The 21,948-nt window shown below is 33.8% G+C and overlaps 1 protein-coding gene across 1 annotated transcript in view; it reads left to right on the forward strand.

Annotated features, from left to right (window-relative positions):
- LOC100374187 (E3 ubiquitin-protein ligase SMURF2) overlaps nucleotides 1–17,511 on the forward strand; it is a 39,510-nt gene extending 21,999 nt beyond the window's left edge. The window contains exons 5-15 of the mRNA XM_078012853.2: nucleotides 2,076–2,253; nucleotides 2,850–3,283; nucleotides 4,391–4,640; nucleotides 4,728–4,869; nucleotides 9,161–9,379; nucleotides 11,125–11,303; nucleotides 11,835–11,972; nucleotides 12,682–12,802; nucleotides 13,113–13,314; nucleotides 13,731–13,815; nucleotides 14,317–17,511. Coding sequence (XP_077868979.1) covers nucleotides 2,076–2,253; nucleotides 2,850–3,283; nucleotides 4,391–4,640; nucleotides 4,728–4,869; nucleotides 9,161–9,379; nucleotides 11,125–11,303; nucleotides 11,835–11,972; nucleotides 12,682–12,802; nucleotides 13,113–13,314; nucleotides 13,731–13,815; nucleotides 14,317–14,416 — 2,048 coding nt within the window. The 3' untranslated portion in view covers nucleotides 14,417–17,511. The remainder of the gene's footprint in view (nucleotides 1–2,075; nucleotides 2,254–2,849; nucleotides 3,284–4,390; nucleotides 4,641–4,727; nucleotides 4,870–9,160; nucleotides 9,380–11,124; nucleotides 11,304–11,834; nucleotides 11,973–12,681; nucleotides 12,803–13,112; nucleotides 13,315–13,730; nucleotides 13,816–14,316) is intronic.
- The last annotated feature ends 4,437 nt before the right edge of the window (nucleotides 17,512–21,948 follow it).

The raw sequence follows: 21,948 nt of genomic DNA on the forward strand, positions 1-21,948 counted from the left end.
TAAATGCAATTATCTGCTCTTTACGCTCTAATAAACAAATAAAAGCTTTCCAAAATTTGCAGTCTCGATGCTCATTGTTGAACTCGCACATGCTTTTAACTTCTTCGACCACGGCATGTATAATTCACTCGGCATGTTTCCTAGAATACTGATACATTTTGTAATACCCTGTTCTCGCCTTCACTCCTCAATACTGACCCTTATTAACCTCTCTTGGATGATGGATCAGCTAAATATGTAAAAAGGATCATACTGGGCAATCCCTGTACAGACTCCTGGATTTCTGAACAAAGTAGTCATTGTACTTTGCAGTGTTATAATGCTATGTTGATAGCTCTGTTTCCCTGCAATGAGAACAAGCTGTTGGATTCTCTCGTGTTTTGAGACATTAGTGCTATTCACTGTTAACGAGGTGGTTAATATTCAAGATCTAATTAATATTCCAGAATAAACTAATATTCTTGAGTGACTATACGTGATCTGTACGTTATTTGGTTAAAGAGATTTTGGTTACATAATTCTTAGATAAAAAAATTGGTGATGTAGCAGTGTCATATTTGCTATGGGTCAATCACATAAATGTATCAGTGGTAAAATTAAATCGTATGTTAATGATATAGTATACAATAAATTCCTGGTTTACATGTTCTTCTACTAGAGAGAATACTGTATTGTAAACTTATTTGCAAATCAATATATAATTTACCTGGCAAAAATATTTTATCTGTAATTACTGCTGCAAACAAATTTAAAATAATCTGCCTTAAAGATCTATCAATTTTTGTAAATATTTTCTCTCTAACATTCACAAGCTTCTTTATAATTCTCTATCGGGAAACTTGCATCATTTCGTTTCATCACTCGTTCATATTGCAGCTGCTGTATTTCATCAAGCATTCAATGTGGTGGTCTGTCTCAATTGATAACTTAACTCTTACAACTAGATTTTATAGTCTAGACCACATGGTGTTGAAATTCATGACAGGATGAAAGAAATAATATAGACTTATGACTCACCAATTCATAGCAATTAGCAATTGAAGGCAGTTACTATAAAGCACTTTTTATTTTTAATTTATTTTCATATTTTCGCTTCAGTGAAAAAAAACTCCAGTGAAAATATTCCTTTTCTTATATTTTACATTCAACTCATCAAATATCATAGTCTATTGGATTTGGAAGACAGCCTCTGTTATATTACTGGAATTGGTAAATTCTCAATAAAATTAATTGCAACATATCTGATTAGTGGCCCCACTAGTGTATAATTTTGATAAACAATAGGTATATTACAATAACAATTGGTATACAGATTCGCAGCTAGTCTTTCTGGTGTGAACTCTACATTTGAGAATACTTTGTACAATTTCCATAAAGTAGAATAAGTAATGAGGGAAGTAATTAACACAGCTTTTGCCATACTGTTTTATTTCCAGAAGAGCAATCTGCATTCTTGAAAGGATTTCATTATTAATTTGCATACAAAAGTCTAGAATGATGTAAACATATCGTACAATGCCTTTTAGTATTGAAGAATGCCTGCCCTGATTCGCTGTCGATACTTGCTGAACCATGGAATAAACACTTCATTTCTGTGCATTTAACATAACAATACTCTTGATGTCACTGATATTTTGGGTAGTTATGTATTGTTCTCTCAGACACAACAGTGACATGGTGCCTGTTAACGTCTGTTGTTATTCCTCTGCTGTTTAGGGTGCTTCCTTCTCTATAGAAAGTAGTCCCATTATTTGTGTCTATATTGTTGTTCATGCTTTTTCAACTAATAAGTCCAACCGATAATGTTTGAATATAAAAATTAATTCAGTGAAGGTTAGATCTACCTACATGCGTTATAGTCTACAACACTGGTATTCAGTGTTCCCCTTGATGCCCCAGCTTTGTTTCAAATTAACTACCTAATAATTGAGGCTAGGAATTTTGATGAGTTGGCATTTAGAAAGAAATTTTCAGAGAGACCGAATTTGCCAATATTTTGTCTCTTGCACTTCAAAGCATTCTATAATATTTGTTTTCTCCCTGGATACTAAACATCTATTTTCACTTCCTTTCAGATCAAAAATTAGATTTGTGTCGTAGTAGTCAAGATGACGGCGAAAGTGTACGTGGACAAGTAGTTATAAGTTTAATGTCTCGAGATAGGGGAGGTTCTTTATCAACGGTTGTTGATTCGCGGGGCGTGCCAGCAACTATACCAGCTATTTTTAATGGGGCGAATGAATTACCGGAGGGGTGAGTAGTTATTTAATGTAGCCTGGGCGTGTCTGTGATTGTTTGTGGGATTATATGGTAAACATGCTAAAACATTCTAGTCACTTATGTTTCACTGCTTGCTATAATTTATATGACTGTGCTGAGTGCAATATGTTACCAAGAACGTGTAAGGTATGTATATAGCTTTGTACAGAAAATGTTTTTATGCTATGGCTGAAGAAAGCTATGGGAAGCAATAAATACTAGTTTCACTGGGGAATATTTAATGGTGTACATAATTTATTACACATTGTTTTAAAATAATAATTAAAATAATGCATATGTATTTGTCATGAAATAGGAGGGGGGGGGGGGTCTGGTCTCTTCTTTGACCTTATTTTAGGTCAGCAACTGAAATGATGTCCGGGTTACCTTATTTGCTCTATTTGAATCGCTCCTGCTTATGTAAATACCCTATCAAAACAATTTACAAAAGACTGCCATTAGCGCAAATACAGTCTTCCAATTATAAAAAAAAGGTTAGTCACTGATGGAATTTAAAAAAAAATGAGAGTATTCAGACCTTACTACTATTTTAAATTTCTTGATTCACGTATTATTTTTTTCCCTTTCAGGTGGGAGGGAAGGCAAACACCATCAGGAAGAGTACAGTATATTAACCATGTAACACGGACTACACAGTGGGAAAGACCCACTAGACCGGCAAATGAATCATCTAGTACTAGTCTTGTTAGCACTAGTAGTAGTATTAGTAGTAGTCGTGCCAGTAACAGTACTTCTAGTAGTTCAAATAGGCGCAATAGTAAAAGTATAACAAACAGTAGTGGTAGCTCTTCAATGGCGTTGGACAATATTCACCAAGCTGGCACTTCAACTGCCTCTGGAGGGAGTAATAGTAATGCGGAAAATGCCCCACATACGACGGCGTTGTCATCGTCGTCTGGTAGCGCGGTCAGTTCTGGAGTGCGGAGATCAAGATCAACAAGACTTAGGAATTTTATGAATAGGACAGCTTTACACTCTGAAGAGGACCTACCTGAAGGTTATGGTATGTAGTGTGTATTATATATTGAGATTATTATAGAAAAATTTTATGCATTTGTTCATTTGTATACTTACAAAATGATTTCTCAAACTTGGTTCAATCATTTTCTTGAACTAACAGTCATTCCAGTGACTAAAAATAATCTTATAATTTCAAAGATTGGAAATATCATCAGTGTTCTGTCCAGGTAAATTTCCGAGGATGGTTTAAGCATGGCATTTGAGTGACCAAGTATGGTCTTGTGCTTAAGACTCACAATATCAGAGCATTTTGGTATTGGCCTAGTGACTTTTTAGTTTAACAAGGTGACAAATGTATCGCCTCATATGTAAATGATTCTTTACAGTTCAATCTATGTAAAAACCGATTTATCACAATGAAACATTTGGCTTCCATGGATGATACAATAGTTTGAGTCACATTGGCTAATACTACATTGTTTTTCCCACCCAATTTCTAACTGGTTTGGCCACTTCATAGATGGGGAGAAATGAAAAATCATAAATTTGTCAGAAAATCGAAATGTGCTACTGTAACATACACATGTCTGTGAGTAATGACATGCTTTTAAATAATAGCCATTTAAACAGAATAATTCATGGTTTGAAATCATTCCTAGTCAGCTTGAGATCTGGCCATTGCACCAGTGCCCACTCCAAATCCAACATGGTTTTGACAAATACCAACAGAGTTATATAAATTTACCATTACTTAAAATGATAAATTGTTTTATTGCTTGCCATGTGCTCTCATTGCTAATAATCAATGTAAATGGTTGCATTTTTTCTGCTAAAAATTTTTCCTTGTTTTTATTATTCAACTTTACTCACTTTTTACATAATAAACACAAATACCAGTTTATATATTTTACTCAAAATTTGTAAACAAAACCTGTAGCTAGATGTTCATTCGGTTCAAAAATAACAAAATAATTGAAGACAACTACGTACCTAAAATTGTGCAAAATGTTAAACCAATTGGGAAAAAATATCATATTAAGACATGGATGAATTTTGCTAAAGTTACTAGGAATTTTAAGGGCTACAAATCACTATCTATCATGACAAGATCTTGTCACACTGCATTAACCATTACTTCATCCAATTTCAGAGCAAAGAAAAACAGCACAGGGCCAGGTGTATTATTTGCATATTCAGACGGGTGTAAGCACGTGGCATGATCCACGGGTACCTCGAGATCTGACGAATATCAGTTCTGAGGACTTAGGACCAATGCCACCTGGTTGGGAAATGAGAACAACCGCAACTGGCAGGGTTTACTTTGTGGATCATATCAATAGGACAACTCAGTTTGCTGACCCAAGATTGTCATCACAAGTGATCAACCAAATGGCTGCAAAGTAAGTTGCATTCATCCTAAAATTATTATTATAAATATCGTTGATTGGATTTTTATTGAGGTGTTGTTTTTTCTGTGTAATTTTCAGGATTACTGAGGATTCAAGCCCGGCACCAAAATATAAAAGAGATTTAGTACAAAAAACAAAGAATTTAAGGACAGATTTACAGACATTACAGCCACAGACAGGGCACTGCAGGCTAGAAGTGTCAAGGGAAGAAATTTTTGAGGTGAGTTGATAATAGTCACTTTTATCATGCAACTTTTGACCCAATGCTATGAATTATTTTAAAAACATTCCCCTTACATTTGTGTGCAATTTTGAAATTCATACCTATTCACATTAATCTGTGAAATGGCAAGTTTTAAAGTAAAGTTCATTTTAAAATAGAGTAAATCAGTAATGATGAAATAACTAATTAACATTCCCTGTGCATATATATTTTAGTTGTATGCAGATCATGATATTGTATCATAATATGGATAAATTATGCTATGCTAATATTAGCTGACCTTCCCATGACCCTGCACTCATATTTCAAAGACAATTTTTCACAGGGAGAATTTTTTGCCCATTATGCTTTTGATTCACACAAACATTGTCCATAAGAAAAGATTTTGAATATTCCTAGCTGTGTTTAAATTACAACAGTTTTTGAAATGCTGTAGAAATTGGAACATTTATAAATTTCTTTTCATCTGAAACAATGCTTTCGGTATCTCCTTCAAATTTTGATGTATCTCACAACAAAATAAATGCGTTTTTGTGTATATCTGATCTGAATATGTGTTGGCTCAGTAAACTACTGATTGGTTATTCACAGTTTGAAGGTTCACTGTCATCATGCTCGAACCCATTGGAGCCATCTGTAATAGCGTCTGGCTCCACCGATCTTATTATGGTGTCAAAAATACCCCATTCAGCAGGTGTAATAGGGAATAAGAGACGAGCAGATTACGATCAATAATCAAAAGCAAGTTACCGCTAACTGGTTGTAAGACGGAATTGTCTCGTTATGTCGCCAGTAGGGTATTCAAAGTTAAAATGAGGCATTTAAATACTTAGGGATGTAGAAATCAATACAGAATTCAACATGAGATAACGAATCAGGTGGCAATACTTGTTACTTTTGTGGCTCATACTTTGAGAGCTCGAGGAATTAAATACATTTTTTTTTGCCTTGACTTTTCAATGTTTAGTTTTGTTATTATGCACACAAATTTATTGCTGGCTTACATTAAAGAGCAATTATATTAAAATTTAAACTTGGAGTTCATAGCCTTAAATAGAATCAAATTATGAAAATGTTTGGTCATTATTCTGAGGTCATACGTAGTACAGGCTTATTATAGAGAAATTGTCTCTAATTTTACTTTGCTTTTCATTGTTGGTTATATTAAGTTTTAATAAAATAAATCCTATTTGTAAATGTCGGGTGGCAGTGGGAGTGATATACAAGTCCGACAACGAAATGCTTAAAAAACTGTTGTTGAATAACACTTATAAATAGCTGTATGCCATTTCAGTGCATCAATTAACAAAATCTTAATTTAGTTGAAGTGCCAATAATCTCGCTCTGGGAATATACTCTCTATTACATCTTAAATTTAGCTAAATTATCTAAAATAATATACTGTAGAATACTTTATTTTAGCTGGAATTAATTTTCGTTTTCATTTGGTTATTCTTAAGTCAAATCTTAACAGTTTTTGTTGTTACATATTTAATCTGGAAAATAACACAGTACATGTATGTGATTTGAGATGCCTAACAAGAAACATTCAAAGAATGGTCTTTTGTAGACTGTTCTAAAATTAGACTGGAAATTTTAGAGTATAGATGATGAACTGTTTGTGACAGATGTCCATAGCCTTGATCATTATCTTGCCTTATGAAATGTCAGACAGTCACTTTGGTTATTGATACGTTATTATTAGCTCCACGTTTCATGTACACAAGATCAGATACACAAAGTCATCATTGTCAATCTATGGATGTCTTGTATGAAATGTATGGAATCATGTACGTCGCTGTTTACAATGTCTGCTTTTCCCCCTACCAGAGGCTAGTAACTTTCCAGTCAGGCTGGTAAAAATTAAAACTTGCACCCATGATGGGCTAGTAAAATTTGTTCATCGAATTTTAATAAATAATATTAAGTAAAGTTGAATGCCATTCTTTTTTTATGGTTGATAACAAAAATTGTGAACCAAAGAATGCAACAGTTCAAAATGAAAAATTTAAATCAATCGTTTTGTGTTCCCGCAAATTTTTGAGTTCTTGTGGTGGTAAGGAATGTGAGCGAAAGTATTTCAAATGAACTTTAATGCAGGGCTGGTAATTTTCTGGCATGGCTGGTAAAATTTAAAAAAAAAAATAGTTATCCTGGTGTACAATTTTGTGAAATTTCAAACATTACAATTATGTGCAGTTTGAATAGTATGTTTCATTAGTCCATTGCAAATATATTACAAGTTGCATTCTCGCTTTGCATCATTTGCAGAATATCTCCTACCAGTTATTGTAATCACCATTAAAAAAATAGTAAAATCAATTTTGCAGCAAATCCAGAAATATTAAGAGCTAGTCTGAGGGTTGTGGTATTTTATTACTAAATCAAACATCATTTCATTGTATTTTAGGGGTTACTTCTAAATTTGACTTCAGGATTCTGTCGAATAAGTACTGTAAATACATTAATTATTCGCTGAGTCTTAATTTTGCTAATAAGTAAAATCCGCAAAATTAAATGCACATGAATATGCAAAATAACTAATTGTTTCAATGGCATCCAGTGAATATGTTGTTGAAAATATCAAAATAGTGAAATTGAATGTCAATGAAAATAAAAGGTTTTACAGTACTGTAAAAGGGTTAATTATTCACTGGGTTTTAAATTTGTGTATTTCGCTGACAGGAAAATGTGCTAAATTAAAACAGAGTGAATATGTAAAATGGAACATAGAATAAATTATCTAAATAATAAAACAGTGAATTTAAAACCCACTGAATATGCCTGAAATGCTAAATCAGTGAAATTTAAACCCAGTGAAAATTAGTCATTTTACAGTAGTTACTAAATTCTTTTGTTAAATTAATGCAGTTTACAGTGTTTTACACACTTAATTGTTGTTAACGACCTATTTCACTTCGCTAAATTGAATTATGCATTGATCATGTTGACTTATTTTTAGAAAATCCTGAACTTTAAGTGCAATAATTGTCACTTCGCTTCGCGTCGCGTTCGAGATGAGACCCATAGTGTCATGTGCAATATGTGTAAAATACATTGTTTGTTTATATGAAATTCGAACACGCGCTGCTTATCTACAGAATATCTCTTGAAATTAAAATCCAGTTATTATCTATTATTATATCAAAATAAGGTTTCAGAAACCAGTGTGAATGAAAGTCTTATTTTTACACATTCTGTTATGCTATATTTTCAGATAATTCCAAGTTATTCAGCATCTAACATTGCATTTTAAAGCAGTCATGTGTTATCAATTCCCATCTCGTGAATATGTAATCAAAACTCGTGTGGTTCGGTTTTAATGATTGAGTGCGTGAAAATTGGTGCATGATTACAGCTGGAAATCTAATTCAAAAAGCAATGAAATAATTTTGGTTTGAATTTATTGACCCTTCAATAGATGTAACATGCATGTGTTAGACAGATGCCTACTTCATATACTCTTCAACTGATTGGGATTTGTTATGTTACCATGGTTACTTGGTACTTTACACAGTTCACAAGACTATATTTATTGTGTGACTAGTTGCCCCATTCATCCATACAGATTTATATGTAAGATAATTAACACAGCCTTTATTGACCTAATACGTGTTTCTATTTTTGTAAATTGATAATCATATCCGGGTTTCTGCTACTTGTACATGTACTGTAAATTCATTAATTATTCATTGTGTTTTAATTTTGCTGATAAGTAAAATCCGCTAAATTAAATCTACATGAACATGTAAAATAACAATAGAACCCATTGTTTCCTTGACAGATTCGTGAAATTAAACACAGTGAATATGCATTAATACATTAATTATTCGCTGAGTCTTAATTTTGCTAATAAGTAAAATCCGCAAAATTATATGCACATGATTATGCAAAATAACAATAGAACTAATCAAATACGTTGTTGAAAACATCAACATAGTGAAATTAAATGTCTGAAAATAAATGGTTTTACAGTATGTACCTTAGAGTCAGGGGCGGATCCAGACTTGTATTGTATCTGGTTTGTATCAATATAAATATTTTCAAGTTTCTGACCATTGTGCACTTCAGTTCAAATTGTGCACATCTAAGGTTTTCAAAAGATTTGTTGTCAGAATTTTTGAGAAAACAAAAAAAAAATGTTTAATTTCCATGGAATTTATAAAAAAAAGCCCAATTTTTGCGACAGTATTGAAATACAATAAATAACAGATGCCTTTTTTTTGAAACTCAGTTTTGTTTTTCTATGTCTAATCTTTTGATTCTTCAAAATATTATTATTTTTCAGGAATCATATCGGCAGATAATGAAAATGAGACCGAAAGAATTGCGCAAGAAGTTAATGATTAAGTTTCGCGGTGAAGAAGGCTTGGATTATGGCGGCATAGCGAGAGAGTGGTTGTATTTACTATCGCACGAGATGTTGAATCCATATTATGGACTTTTTCAGTATTCAAGAGATGACATCTATACGCTTCAAATCAATCCAGATTCAGCAGTTAATCCAGTAAGTACAAACTTTTAAAGGACATTTTTTCCCCCACCAAATTTCTGGGTCAACATTTTGTAAATTTGTGTATATCTTTTCTGTAATTATTTTGTTAATTTGGGGCTAAATAGATCTTTTTTTAGCTCCGCTGTCGACAAAGTCCACACAGCGGAGCTGTTCATATTACTGATTGTCCGTCGGCGGCGGCGGCAGCAACATCAACTTTACAATTTCAACTTCTTCAAAACCACAGGCCAGAATGTTTTCAAATTTGATATGCAAGTACCTTGGATGGTTCTTTCTCAGATTTGTTCATTTCATGTCAAAATCTCAAATTCTCTATTTTTGGTGGATATTTTTGTGATTTTTGGTAAAAAGTGATATTTTTGACTTCTTGTTAAAAACCGCAAGTCCAATTGCTTTGATATTACATATATAGGTACTATATGTGGACCTCTCTCAGATTTGTTCATTTCATGGTGATATCTTCAATTCTCTAATTTTGATGAATATTTTTGTGATTTTTGGTAAAAAGTGATATTTTCGACTTCTTGTAAAAAAACCACTAGTCTGATTGCTTTGATATTACATATATAGGTACTACATGTGGACCTCTCTCAGATTTGTTCATTTCGTGATGATATCTTCAATTTACTAATTTTGATGAATATTTTTGTAATTTTTAGTGAAAAGTGATATTTTCGACTTCTTGTTAAAAATATCTAGTCAGATTGCTTTAATACATGTACTATACATATTGTTCATTTTCTAATGATATCTTCAGTTCTTAATTGAAATGTGCATTGCTAAGAGCAGAGCTATCTCAGCCGAGAGGCTGCTTGTTTTTTCATTAAATAAAGGTCCTGATAAAATATTTAAAAAAAATATATAAAAATTGTGTAGGTGTAAGTTTTGGGAAATATAACTTTCAAATTTAGCCAAAACACATTTACCAATTAGAATATAATTTCCATCTATAACTTACATTGTTAAAATTTAAGTCTTGCATTATTTACGCATGGCAGTACCACAGTGCTTGAAGACCCTGAGGAAAACGCACTGCACATGATACAAAATTAACCGACAAATTCAGACGAGACGTGTCATTATGCTTGTTAAAAGATGATAGAGCTCTTTGTATTAAAGGGTATTCTCATGTCCTTGGGTATGGGGGTCATTGACCCTATTTTGACCCTTACTCAGATTCTGTTACCTTTTTGCTATAAATAATTACATAACTGAAGTGAAGCCTCTAGTGTTACATATATGATATCTTGTAAAAATGCCAAAGAATTCTGTAATAAGTACGGTACTTCTCTTTTATAAGACTATTAATTATCGCTTGCATTGTTGTACTATTTTTAAACACGTCTAAGTAGGGCATGTAAGGACAATTTCCTCCTTCTCATCGGAAATGCCACCCACAAACGATTTCTCGTAAACTTTCTTTTGATTCACTGAATGTAATTTAACTGGTGTTCATTTCTCAAGAGAAATGCTCACAAATTATGATATATAAAACATTTTTAGCATCTAAAATAAGAGTTTCCGTTACATTTCTATTACTTTAAGATTCAATGCATGTTCATATCTTTATAATTAGTTATGCATCTCTGTTTTAATCTTGCTTTGAGCCCAGCCATGATTGGATCGCTTTGCATGTGTGATTACATATAACAACTGTGCTTGACAGCGTAGTAGTTTTGCGTAGGATGTGTTATTGTTATTGTAAACAGTGTTTGTTTCATTGCTATGATTTGCAGGATCACCTCTCCTACTTCCATTTTGTTGGTCGTATTATCGGTATGGCGGTGTTCCACGGACATTACATTGATGGTGGTTTTACTATGCCGTTCTACAAGCAACTTCTAGGCAAACCTGTTAGTTTAGATGACATCGAAGACGTGGATCCCGAACATTACCAAAGTCTCATTTGGATGTTGTAAGTACTGTAATTCGATAAATTTTCTCTATGTAAAGAATAAATTCATTCTCAATTCATTTGAAATTTTTCTTAACTTCCTAGAAAACGATTTTGTTATCATTGCTATGTACAGGCTGTGATGATACTGAATTTGCTGTTTCTCTTTAACCTTCTCACCACCAGTTCCCTCTTTTCATCACAAATTCACAAAATACTCCTTCAGTAGATAGGGACAAAAATAGACAAATTTTGAAAAAGAACTGAAAATTGACTCAAATTATATTAGGGTTCATTTCCAGAAATATTGATATATGGAAAAAGTGCAGACGAATTTGGACGAGAAAGTCTGGTGGTGAAAAGGTTATAAACAAATTTATAACTGCATGCCATTTTAGCTAATTTGAAGCACATTTCGCTATTGTGCCAAATTACGGGTAGGTTGCCGAGCAGCAGTTGCAAATTTGAGCATTCCTTTTTTCTACTGAGGGGGTCAAGGAAGCAGGAATTTTAGATTAAAGATTTAAGACTAACTATTTTTGTATTCTACAGAGAAAATGATATTACTGGTATTATAGAAAACTCGTTCTGTGTGGAGCACAGTGCCTTCGGACAAATTACAACTTATGATCTCAAGGCAAACGGCAAGGATATACTTGTGACGGAAGAGAACAAAAAAGAATATGTCAGGTGAGTAGTCGGTATACTAGTACACTGTAACCTCAATATAATGAACACCTTTATAATGAATTTCCTGATATAATGAACACATAGTGTGTCTCCCGCTCACAACAAACCCAATGTATTATGTGCTTCATTACAGTGAACATTTCACTATAACAAACTAATTGTGTGTCTCCCAAAGAGTTCGTTATAACGAGGCTACAGTGTATTATATTTCTCATATTTCCTACATTGTTGTCAGTTGCGTAACAAATTGTATAATTATAACTGTACCATACATGGAATAGACCTTAGACATAATGGCTGCCAAGATCTTATTTTTGTCCTTTTACTAGATTTTGATTCTCTCACATCACACCCACTGATTTACAATATATGTAATCGTGGTATTCGGACAGTTGACTTGAAGACGAGAGAGAATAGAATACTATTTGATAAATAAAAACAATTCTCGGCAATTTTAACAATCTAATTAACCATTTTGCAATTAAGGTATTTTGCCGACTAATGCATCATTTGTGAAGCTGACTTCACTGCACAAACAATTCTGCTATGCAATATTACAGAAGAACCTCAATGACTCCTTCTGGTGCTTCATTTTTAAGTAATAATGAGTGGATAATCCACTTTTAGATAACCATTTTCAGAGTAATGTCTTTACTTTGTATCATATTAAACTACTTGGCTCTCATACTTTTATCACGTTGATTTTCAGATTATATGTTCAGTGGCGGTTTATGAGAGGAATTGATGCTCAGTTTCAAGCTCTTAAAAAAGGATTTGAGGAACTTATACCACCTCATCTTTTACGAGCGTTTGATGAACGAGAATTAGAGGTGAGATTTTCCACACAAAAAAACATATTTTCTAAATTTAGCAATATTTGTTGTCGTGAGCTGGTTTGAAATTTCATAAAGTGATTGTTTTATGGTGCTTTTATACCAGTTTCCCCTGAACCCCAAGTGTGCAATTAAAGTTAACTTCACAGTACCACATAATATGCATGGTCTTTGTAAGATCTTTGTGTGTATGCTTTTGTGTATTTTTTGCAACATTCTTGTTGACTCCTATCCAGCTTGGCCTGTCTCATGTCGCTGGCTCTTATTAATGTGAAGATTTCATGCATTCTTTGTTTTGTTGTTTTAGTTAATAATCAGTGGTTTAGGCAAAATAGATGTTAACGACTGGAAATCGCATACACGACTAAAGCATTGTACACCTGACAGTAATATTGTTAAATGGTTTTGGAGAGCCGTGGAGTCATTTGATGAAGAAAGAAGGGCTCGTTTATTACAGTTTGTGACTGGCACCTCTAAAGTACCATTGCAGGGTTTCAAAGCACTTCAAGGCAAGTTAAGATACTTTTAATGTTGAACTGTCATGCCTCACAGCTCTTGGCTGTCAGCACTAGAATCAGAGTGTTGAGAAACAATCCACTATAGGTGCCACATTCATTGTGGTTTTTGTTTGAAATTGAATGATTACTGTAAATGTTATGCAAAAATGTGGTTCTCATAGATGCCTTTAAATTAAAAAAAAAATTTCCAGTAGAAAAAAACAGTTGACAGTATTTTAGTTTTTCCGGGTGTATTGCTATCCACGCAGAAAATGATTTAGAATACAAATAAATTGAACCACTTTATGTTGATTGAATCGTATTGTTGAGTTTATTTAATTGACATTCGTATTCTACTTGATATTCAGCTTGAATTGATATATCTACGTGTGAAAAACCTTGTAGTGATTTATCATCTTTTTTGACAGGATCAACTGGTGCTGCAGGACCAAGGCTATTTACAATACACCAGATTGATGGTCCAACGGATGCACTTCCAAAAGCACATACATGGTGAGTTAATTTTTACAAGATCACTCCTGAATGGCTGTTATAGTTAACTGTCTAGCCAATCATGGAACTCCTGGATGATCTGATCACAAGATCATCACTTTGACAACAGTGTTAACTCGTGCTAATATTGTCATGGCAACTGTTGTGACAGTACAATAGACCATTTTTCTGTTCACTGCGAGATAACGCGTTGTGCATGGAATTGAACCTAGAAATAAGATAAGCAAAGGTTAGAGCATTGTATTTCCACCCTTTATAATATGGAAACACATTTGTTGATTGTCAATTTTCATGAAGTAACAAGATTCCTGTCTGAAAGATGGGCATTTCAAAATTAAACTACAAAAATGCAATTCAAAATCATATCATTTGACTTTTGAGGTAGATTTGTGCCATTCACGCAACACACAAAATCTCAGTGAATGGATGGTTTTGTATAACCATGCAACTCTTGCCTTAAAATTTTCTTGAAATGTTTTTTTCCTTTTTCTCACTTCGCAGCTTTAACAGAATTGACATTCCACCATATGAAAACTATGAGAAGTTTTACGAAAAACTTGTATGCGCCGTGGAAGAAACATGCGGATTTACAGTGGAGTAAACAAAGTACCAACAGGACTTTTTTGAACTTTTACTAACTGGAGTAAAGACATAGCAAACTTTAGGAGATTTAAGAATTTGTACAGTAGCTGTGAATATGCTGACTTAATCTAGAGACTTTGTTGACATACTTATTTATTAAAGGGTTGGTTAAGAGTATACATAAACCAAACGAAAAAAAAACAAAAAACATGACAGGTTATGTAAATAAAAGACTTTTTAGATTTCAACAAAATTATGTATGGTTAATGTGATGACTTCGTTGTTAAAAAGATACTGATATATTTTTATTTATTTTTAATGTGTTCTCAAAGCTTAAAGCTACACGGTTGGGTATCTGTATCAGATTAGAGATGGCCTGCTTACAAATTTGCCTTAACTTAGAGGTGCTCACTTATTCAATTGACAAGCAGCTTAAAGGTGAAATCTGTTTGAAGCAGAGTACGCTTTACTGTGACAACTTTGTTGAAAGGTCAGGTTCTTGAAGATCTTGCCCTCAATCTAATGGGTGGACATTTTTCATCATTACACTAACTGGAGGAAATTTCACCATATAGTTAACAGCTTGAACGAAGAATTCACATTGGAATTATAATTCATCTACACTGCCATAGGTGCTTGCTTTGCTTTTCTGTCATCGTGCTATTAGGCTGAATATTGACCTATACAGAAACTCAGAAATTCATATTCACTTTTCGACACAGACTTTAAATATTGTTATTTTTTTTTACACCTGCTTATCCCATGATGTATTAATGTGTTGCAGAGTGCAGAAACTACAAAAATGTACTTTTAGAGTAGGGTTGCATTGTTTTTAGCGTGGCTGGCCCAGCACAAAATGTTCATTTTGCGGCAAATTCCAATACTACAATTATTTTCACTGGTAATTTATTTTCACTGAAAGAAATAAATCAGTGAAAAAATTGTTTTTCCTAATATGGTTTTCCATGTGATTGTTTACTTGTATTTTTTACTTCAAACAGGATTCAGTATGTACATTCGTGAGCTTCTCTTGTACAATAGAGACTTGATGTAAGATATTTTATTTTCAGTTGAAATTTATTATTTATTTAAAAAAAGAAATCCAGTAATAATACTTTCTTCCCTATGGTTTTTATATTAATAAATAAACGGTCTTCAGTGATAATAAATTTTAACTGAAATAAAGTACTGTGGAATACTTTATTTTCGCTTAGAATTAATTTTCGCTTTTTTCGCTGAAAGAATGATTCAGTGAAAATAAAATCCAGCGAATATACCTTTTTTCCTATATTTTACATTCAACTCGTCAAAAATCAGTGAAAATAAATTCCATACAAAACATCCAAAATAGACATTCAGCGAAAATTAATTCCAGCTAAAATAAAGTATTTTACAGTAATCAGTATCTCACCTTATGTTAATTTGTTAATCCCTATTTGAATATCACGTGATTGCTTCAGCCAGTCGCTGTTTCCGCTTTCAAATTGCATGCTTGGTTCCACAGTATGGTGATCCAACTGCCTTTATGTAAACAGTGCTCAGATTGGTCTACATTTATGTTTTTTACAGTGTTTGAACCAATCAGAGAATTTTCAATTTAAGGGAAAGCTTGACTATTTTGTGTTTGCAGAAAATTTTACTTTACTAAATTTTGCTTGAAAAACTCATACTGAGGTTGCCTTTTTAGAAAACCAATTTTTTAAAAAAAAACATGTATTAAATATTGTTCTTTGGATATCTAATTCTTATAATAAACCATTTTCATTTACCGTGAGATCCACCGTTATGGATGTAATCAAATGTAAAAACAGGACAAAGGTCATAGCACGTAGTGGCGTCAAAACACAGCGTAAGATTCAACAAAACGTAAAAGTGTTTTTGTTGTATTTCCATGCTTAATAATATGCCATACATTACATATTTGAAGATAATCAATTTTGATGAAGTAAGGGATCTCAACGTCATATTCCTGTCTGAAAGATCAGCATTTTTACATTAAGCTATAAACAGAAATTCAAGTTCAAAATAACATTTCGATTTCTGCCTTTCATGCATTCCTTGCTCAGTGAAGGGAAAATCACCTATTGTGTAAATGAGTAAGTTGAGTTTGCTTTTATTGTACATTTTTACTTAACCATTCTGCTGTTATATTTTTTAAATACAAGTTTCTTTAAATTTTTATCCAACCAACCAACCAATCATTTTCACTCCAGCAACCCAACCTCTTTGTCAATTTTTTTTTGGTTTACTTTGTTAAAAGCTAGAATTTTATTACCAGATATCAGCAGACATTGATAAAATGGTCTGGGTAAAAATTCATTTGAGAAAAAGCTGGCTTTCATTCATACATTAGATTTTGCGCCTTCTTTCTTTACATACATGTCAAACTCACTTTTATCATAGATATTTATATTCTGTACAATTGAATGATTTTATTTAAAGACAAAAAAAGTGAAAAGTTTACTCGTATGAATATTGAATCCTGTGATTGATGAGAAACAAGTTTTCACGAACATGGTGTTTTGATCATTCTCACCTGGAGAGGGTGCTGTAACACATAGTCCAGTCCAATGTAGCTTCCCAGTCGTGCTGGTCTTAATGGTTTTCCAGGGTAGTATATGAAGCCATCCCAATTTATCATTCTGGTTTGACATTTTTATTTGTGTACAGACATTACGTCAACCATTTTATATTTATAGTTATAGACATTATGGACCAAGCTTGCCTTTGTGAACTTTTTTTTTTTATTCTAAGTAAGCTACGATTTGATAAGATCAATAGTCGAAGTACTGCTTTACTTGTAGCAATTTTAATACCATGTGGTTTTTTCCCCACGATATAGAAACTATCAAACCCAAATTAAGAAGAAAAAAAAAACTGATTAACAATAACTCTGTATCAAAATGAGGTTTCAGTCAACCCTGAATTTAAAGCATTAAAACTGACTGGGCATATGATACAATGGCAGGTCTGATTATTCGATGCTCTTATGGTCGGTTATCGATGTTTTTAGAAGTTGAAATACAGAGAAAGACTTGCTAATTTTGCAGCTTTATTTACTTTACAATAATGATAATAAATTGTGCATTTTGTACATAATGAAATATAAAATAATATGACTTGTTCTCTTGAGTTATTGTGTATATATGCATTTTCTGCTTTGTTGAACAATGTTTTCTGCACCAAATTATAACTTTTGAACCAGTATCCAACTTTGCATAGCCTAGAATTTATGCACTTTCTATGAACTCTATTTCAAACACATGAGCTTGATTGCCAAACTGTCAAGATCAGCTGTTGACTGACTCATCAAAACTCTGTAATTGCTAATTGAGATCACATGATTTGATTGTCTTGAAGCTGGCCCACAGTATATAATGTGAATACATTTACATAAAAACCAACTATCATCTCTATGTTAATTGTAAAAATCTAGAGTCCTTTAAAACCACATATCTTCTGAAAGCTTAATTGAACATTATTATGGTGTAGGAAAAGTATCCTCCAACGTCTTCTATTTGGGGCTATAAAGAGAGATGTGTCGTTAGTGAATTTGACTAGATTTTGTAGAAATTTAATTTATCGCTAGCAGGTACTAATAACTATGTCAGTAAAATGTACGTTTTGTTGAATTTAATACTGAAATTACATGGTAGCTCAATGTGTTTATAACAAGTTTTAAATTGCGTATTTATGTAGCATAACAATGTGTTTATGTTGAATGCAAAGTTTTATGTTCAGATTTCTGTGAACAGTGCCAGTATAAACTCTTCTGCCATCCCTGGGTAGAGTAAAACCTGTGTTGGTAACCACCTCTATATAAAGCCCACCTGCCTATAGTGATAACTTGTAGGCACTGTGACTGCTTAACGCACGAGTATGAAGCCCACATATGTTTTATATGACCATTCTTTCAGCAATATTTATTCACATTCCTCATTGTTCAGTAACCAAAATAATTATCATTCTCTTTATTCCTCAAGTCAAACTTATTTTATTTTAATCAACTCTGGACAAATATGTCAAATGTTTGCGTCCCCCCCCCAACAAAATCAAACCTTCATATAAAAACCGCCCATCTATAATGTCGTCTTTGGGTTGTCGCTATACAAAGGTTTGACTGTCCCTTTGGTGGCTGCTATACAAAGGTTTGACTGTCCCTTGGGTGGCTGCTATACAAAGGTTTGACTGTCCCTTGGGTGGCTGCTATACAAAGGTTTGACTGTCCCTTGGGTGGCTGCTATACAAAGATTTGACTGTCCCATGGGTGGCTGCTATACAAAAGTTTGACTCTCTTGGGTGGCTGCTATACAAAGGTTTGACTGTCCCTTGGGTGGCTGCTATACAAAGGTTTGACTGTCCCTTGGGTGGTTGCTATTCAAAGGTTTGACTGTCCCTTGGGTGGCTGCTATACAAAGGTTTGACTGTCCCTTGGGTGGTTGCTATACAAAGGTTTGACTGTCCCTTGGGTGGTTGCTATACAAAGGTTTGACTGTCCCTTTGGTGGTTGCTATACACAGGTTTGACTGTCCCTTGGGTGGTTGCTATACAAAGGTTTGACTGTCTCTTGGGTGGCTGCTATACAAAGGTTTGACTGTCCCTTGGGTGGTTGCTATACAAAGGTTTGACTGTCCCTTTGGTGGTTGCTATACAAAGATTTGACTGTCCCTTGGGTGGCTGCTATACAAAGGTTTGACTGTCCCTTGGGTGGTTGCTATACAAAGGTTTGACTGTCCCTTGGGTGGTTGCTATACAAAGGTTTGACTGTCCTTTTTGTGGCTGCTATACAAAGGTTTGACTATCCCTTGGGTGGCTGCTATACAAAGATTTGACTGTCCCTTGGGTGGCTGCTATACAAAGGTTTGACTGTCTCTTGGGTGGCTGCTATACAAAGGTTTGACTGTCCCTTGGGTGGCTGCTATACAAAGGTTTGACTGTCCCTTGGGTGGCTGCTATACAAAGATTTGACTGTCCCTTGGGTGGCTGCTATACAAAGATTTGACTGTCCCTTGGGTGGCTGCTATACAAAGGTTTGACTGTCTCTTGGGTGGCTGCTATACAAAGGTTTGACTTCCCTTGGGTGGCTGCTATACAAAGGTTTGACTGTCCCTTGGGTGGCTGCTATACAAAGATTTGACTGTCCCTTGGGTGGCTGCTATACAAAGGTTTGACTGTCTCTTGGGTGGCTGCTATACAAAGGTTTGACTGTCCCTTGGGTGGCTGCTATACAAAGGTTTGACTGTCCCTTGGGTGGCTGCTATACAAAGGTTTGACTGTCCCTTGGGTGGCTGCTATACAAAGGTTTGACTGTCCCTTGGGTGGCTGCTATACAAAGGTTTGACTGTCCCTTGGGTGGCTGCTATACAAAGGTTTGACTGTCCCTTGGGTGGCTGCTATACAAAGGTTTGACTGTCCCTTGGGTGGCTGCTATACAAAGGTTTGACTGTCCCTTTGGTGGCTGCTATACAAAGGTTTGACTGTCCCTTGGGTGGCTGCTATACAAAGGTTTGACTGTCCCTTGGGTGGCTGCTATACAAAGGTTTGACTGTCCCTTGGGTGGCTGCTATACAAAGGTTTGACTGTCCCTTGGGTGGCTGCTATACAAAGGTTTGACTGTCCCTTGGGTGGCTGCTATACAAAGGTTTGACTGTCCCTTGGGTGGCTGCTATACAAAGGTTTGACTGTCCCTTCAGTGGTTGCTATACAAAAGTTTGACTGTCCCTTGGGTGGTTGCTATACAAAGGTTTGACTGTCCCTTGGGTGGTTGCTATACAAAGGTTTGACTGTCCCTTCAGTGGTTGCTATACAAAGGTTTGACTGTCCCTTCAGTGGTTGCTATACAAAGGTTTGACTGTCCCATTTTTACTATATTTTTTATTATGTACATCTTGTTTTGTGTTATTGCTTTATATCAGCTTTCATGTTTACGAAAACTATAACAAATTACCAGAAATAAATTGAAATAAAATATCTAAAAAAAATAATTAGTATATACTTTAAAAAGCCCAAATTTTAATCAGTCTGAATAAATTTTTTGTTGAAAGAAAAAAACAGAGTGTAAATAAACAATGCTTTAAATATTCAGAGAATAAATACCTGCAATTTGTGCACGTCATTTCTTTAATCAATGAGCATTTTCTTCTATTTTCCCTCATGAGAAGTATACTTATCTGGAAGACTGTGGGTATGGTGGTTTATTAGCGAGGGCTGGTGTATAGGGGCAACTGTCAACTTGACACTGGCGACTGAAATCTTTGTGTTTTTTTTACTCCCGCAAAGCACACAATGGGAGTCTTTGCAGTTAGTGTGTCTGTCTGTATGTGTGTGTGTTTCCGTCTGTTCCACTGATATCTCAAGAACCATACATTGATTTTTTATAAAACTTGTTGCATAGATGCTCTGGGCCAATGCGCAGATTTGATTAGGTTTTAGTAAAAATCTGTGCAATATTAATTACCTAATTTGCATAATGATTAATCAATTTTTTGCTTTTCTGATATCTCAAGTACTAATCATCACATTTGAATAAAATGGCACATAGATGTCATGGAACACTCCACAGACCTGATATTTTTGAGGGTATTATCAGTACATATTAATTACCTAATTTGCATAATTAATTAATTTTCAGCTTTTGATATTTCAAGTAGTAATCATCACATTTCAATGAAACTTGGTACATAGTTACTTAAGGACTGTGTAGAGACCTGATTAGTTTTGGGGTAAATATTTGTGCATATTAATTATCTTATTAGCATAATTAGTTAATTTTCAGCTTTTCGCCTGATAACTCAAGTACTGATCATCATATTTCAATGAGACTTGCAACATAGATCTTCTAGGACTATGCAGAGACCTGATTAGTTTTAGGGTAAATAATTGTGGATATTAATTACCTAATTTGCATAATTAGTTAATTTTTTCCATGAATGTTCCACTGATATATAAGAAACCACTATTTGGATTTAACTTTTAAAGAGTATTCATCATCACATTTCAATGAACCTAGGACTATGCAGAGACCCAATTAGTTTTTTTAGTAAATATTTATGCTCATTAATCACCTAATTAACATAATTAATTAACACTGATATCTCAATTACTTTTCATCACATTTGAATAAAATTTGGTATATAAATGCTCTAGGACAATAGACAAGCCCGATTAATATTGGGTTCAAATTTGTTCATATTAATTCTCCAATTCTTCATAGCTTTTTTGTTCTAATCACATTTCAATGAAACTTGGTACATAGATATTACATTAGCAGGCCTTATTAGTTTTACCCTCAAATATGTTCATATCAGTTACCTGATTTACATATTAACTAGTTTTCAGCTATTCCATCAATATCTTAAGTACAAGTAATTTTGAATTAATTTTTAATGTGTCTTCAATACTCTCAGCACACAGGAGTTCTTTCTAAGCTTTCTTTGATTTTCTTTCCTCTTGACTTTGTAGAAGTTTGAACTAGACAACAGGTGTTATTTTGGTCTGAAACTTTTTTTTGTAGCAATCACCAAAACATTAACGTTCTTGTCTTTGGAAATC

The sequence above is a fragment of the Saccoglossus kowalevskii genome, chromosome 8 (genome assembly GCF_978046115.1).
Source record: "Saccoglossus kowalevskii chromosome 8, keSacKowa6.1, whole genome shotgun sequence".
Classification (NCBI taxonomy): Eukaryota; Metazoa; Hemichordata; class Enteropneusta; family Harrimaniidae; genus Saccoglossus; species Saccoglossus kowalevskii.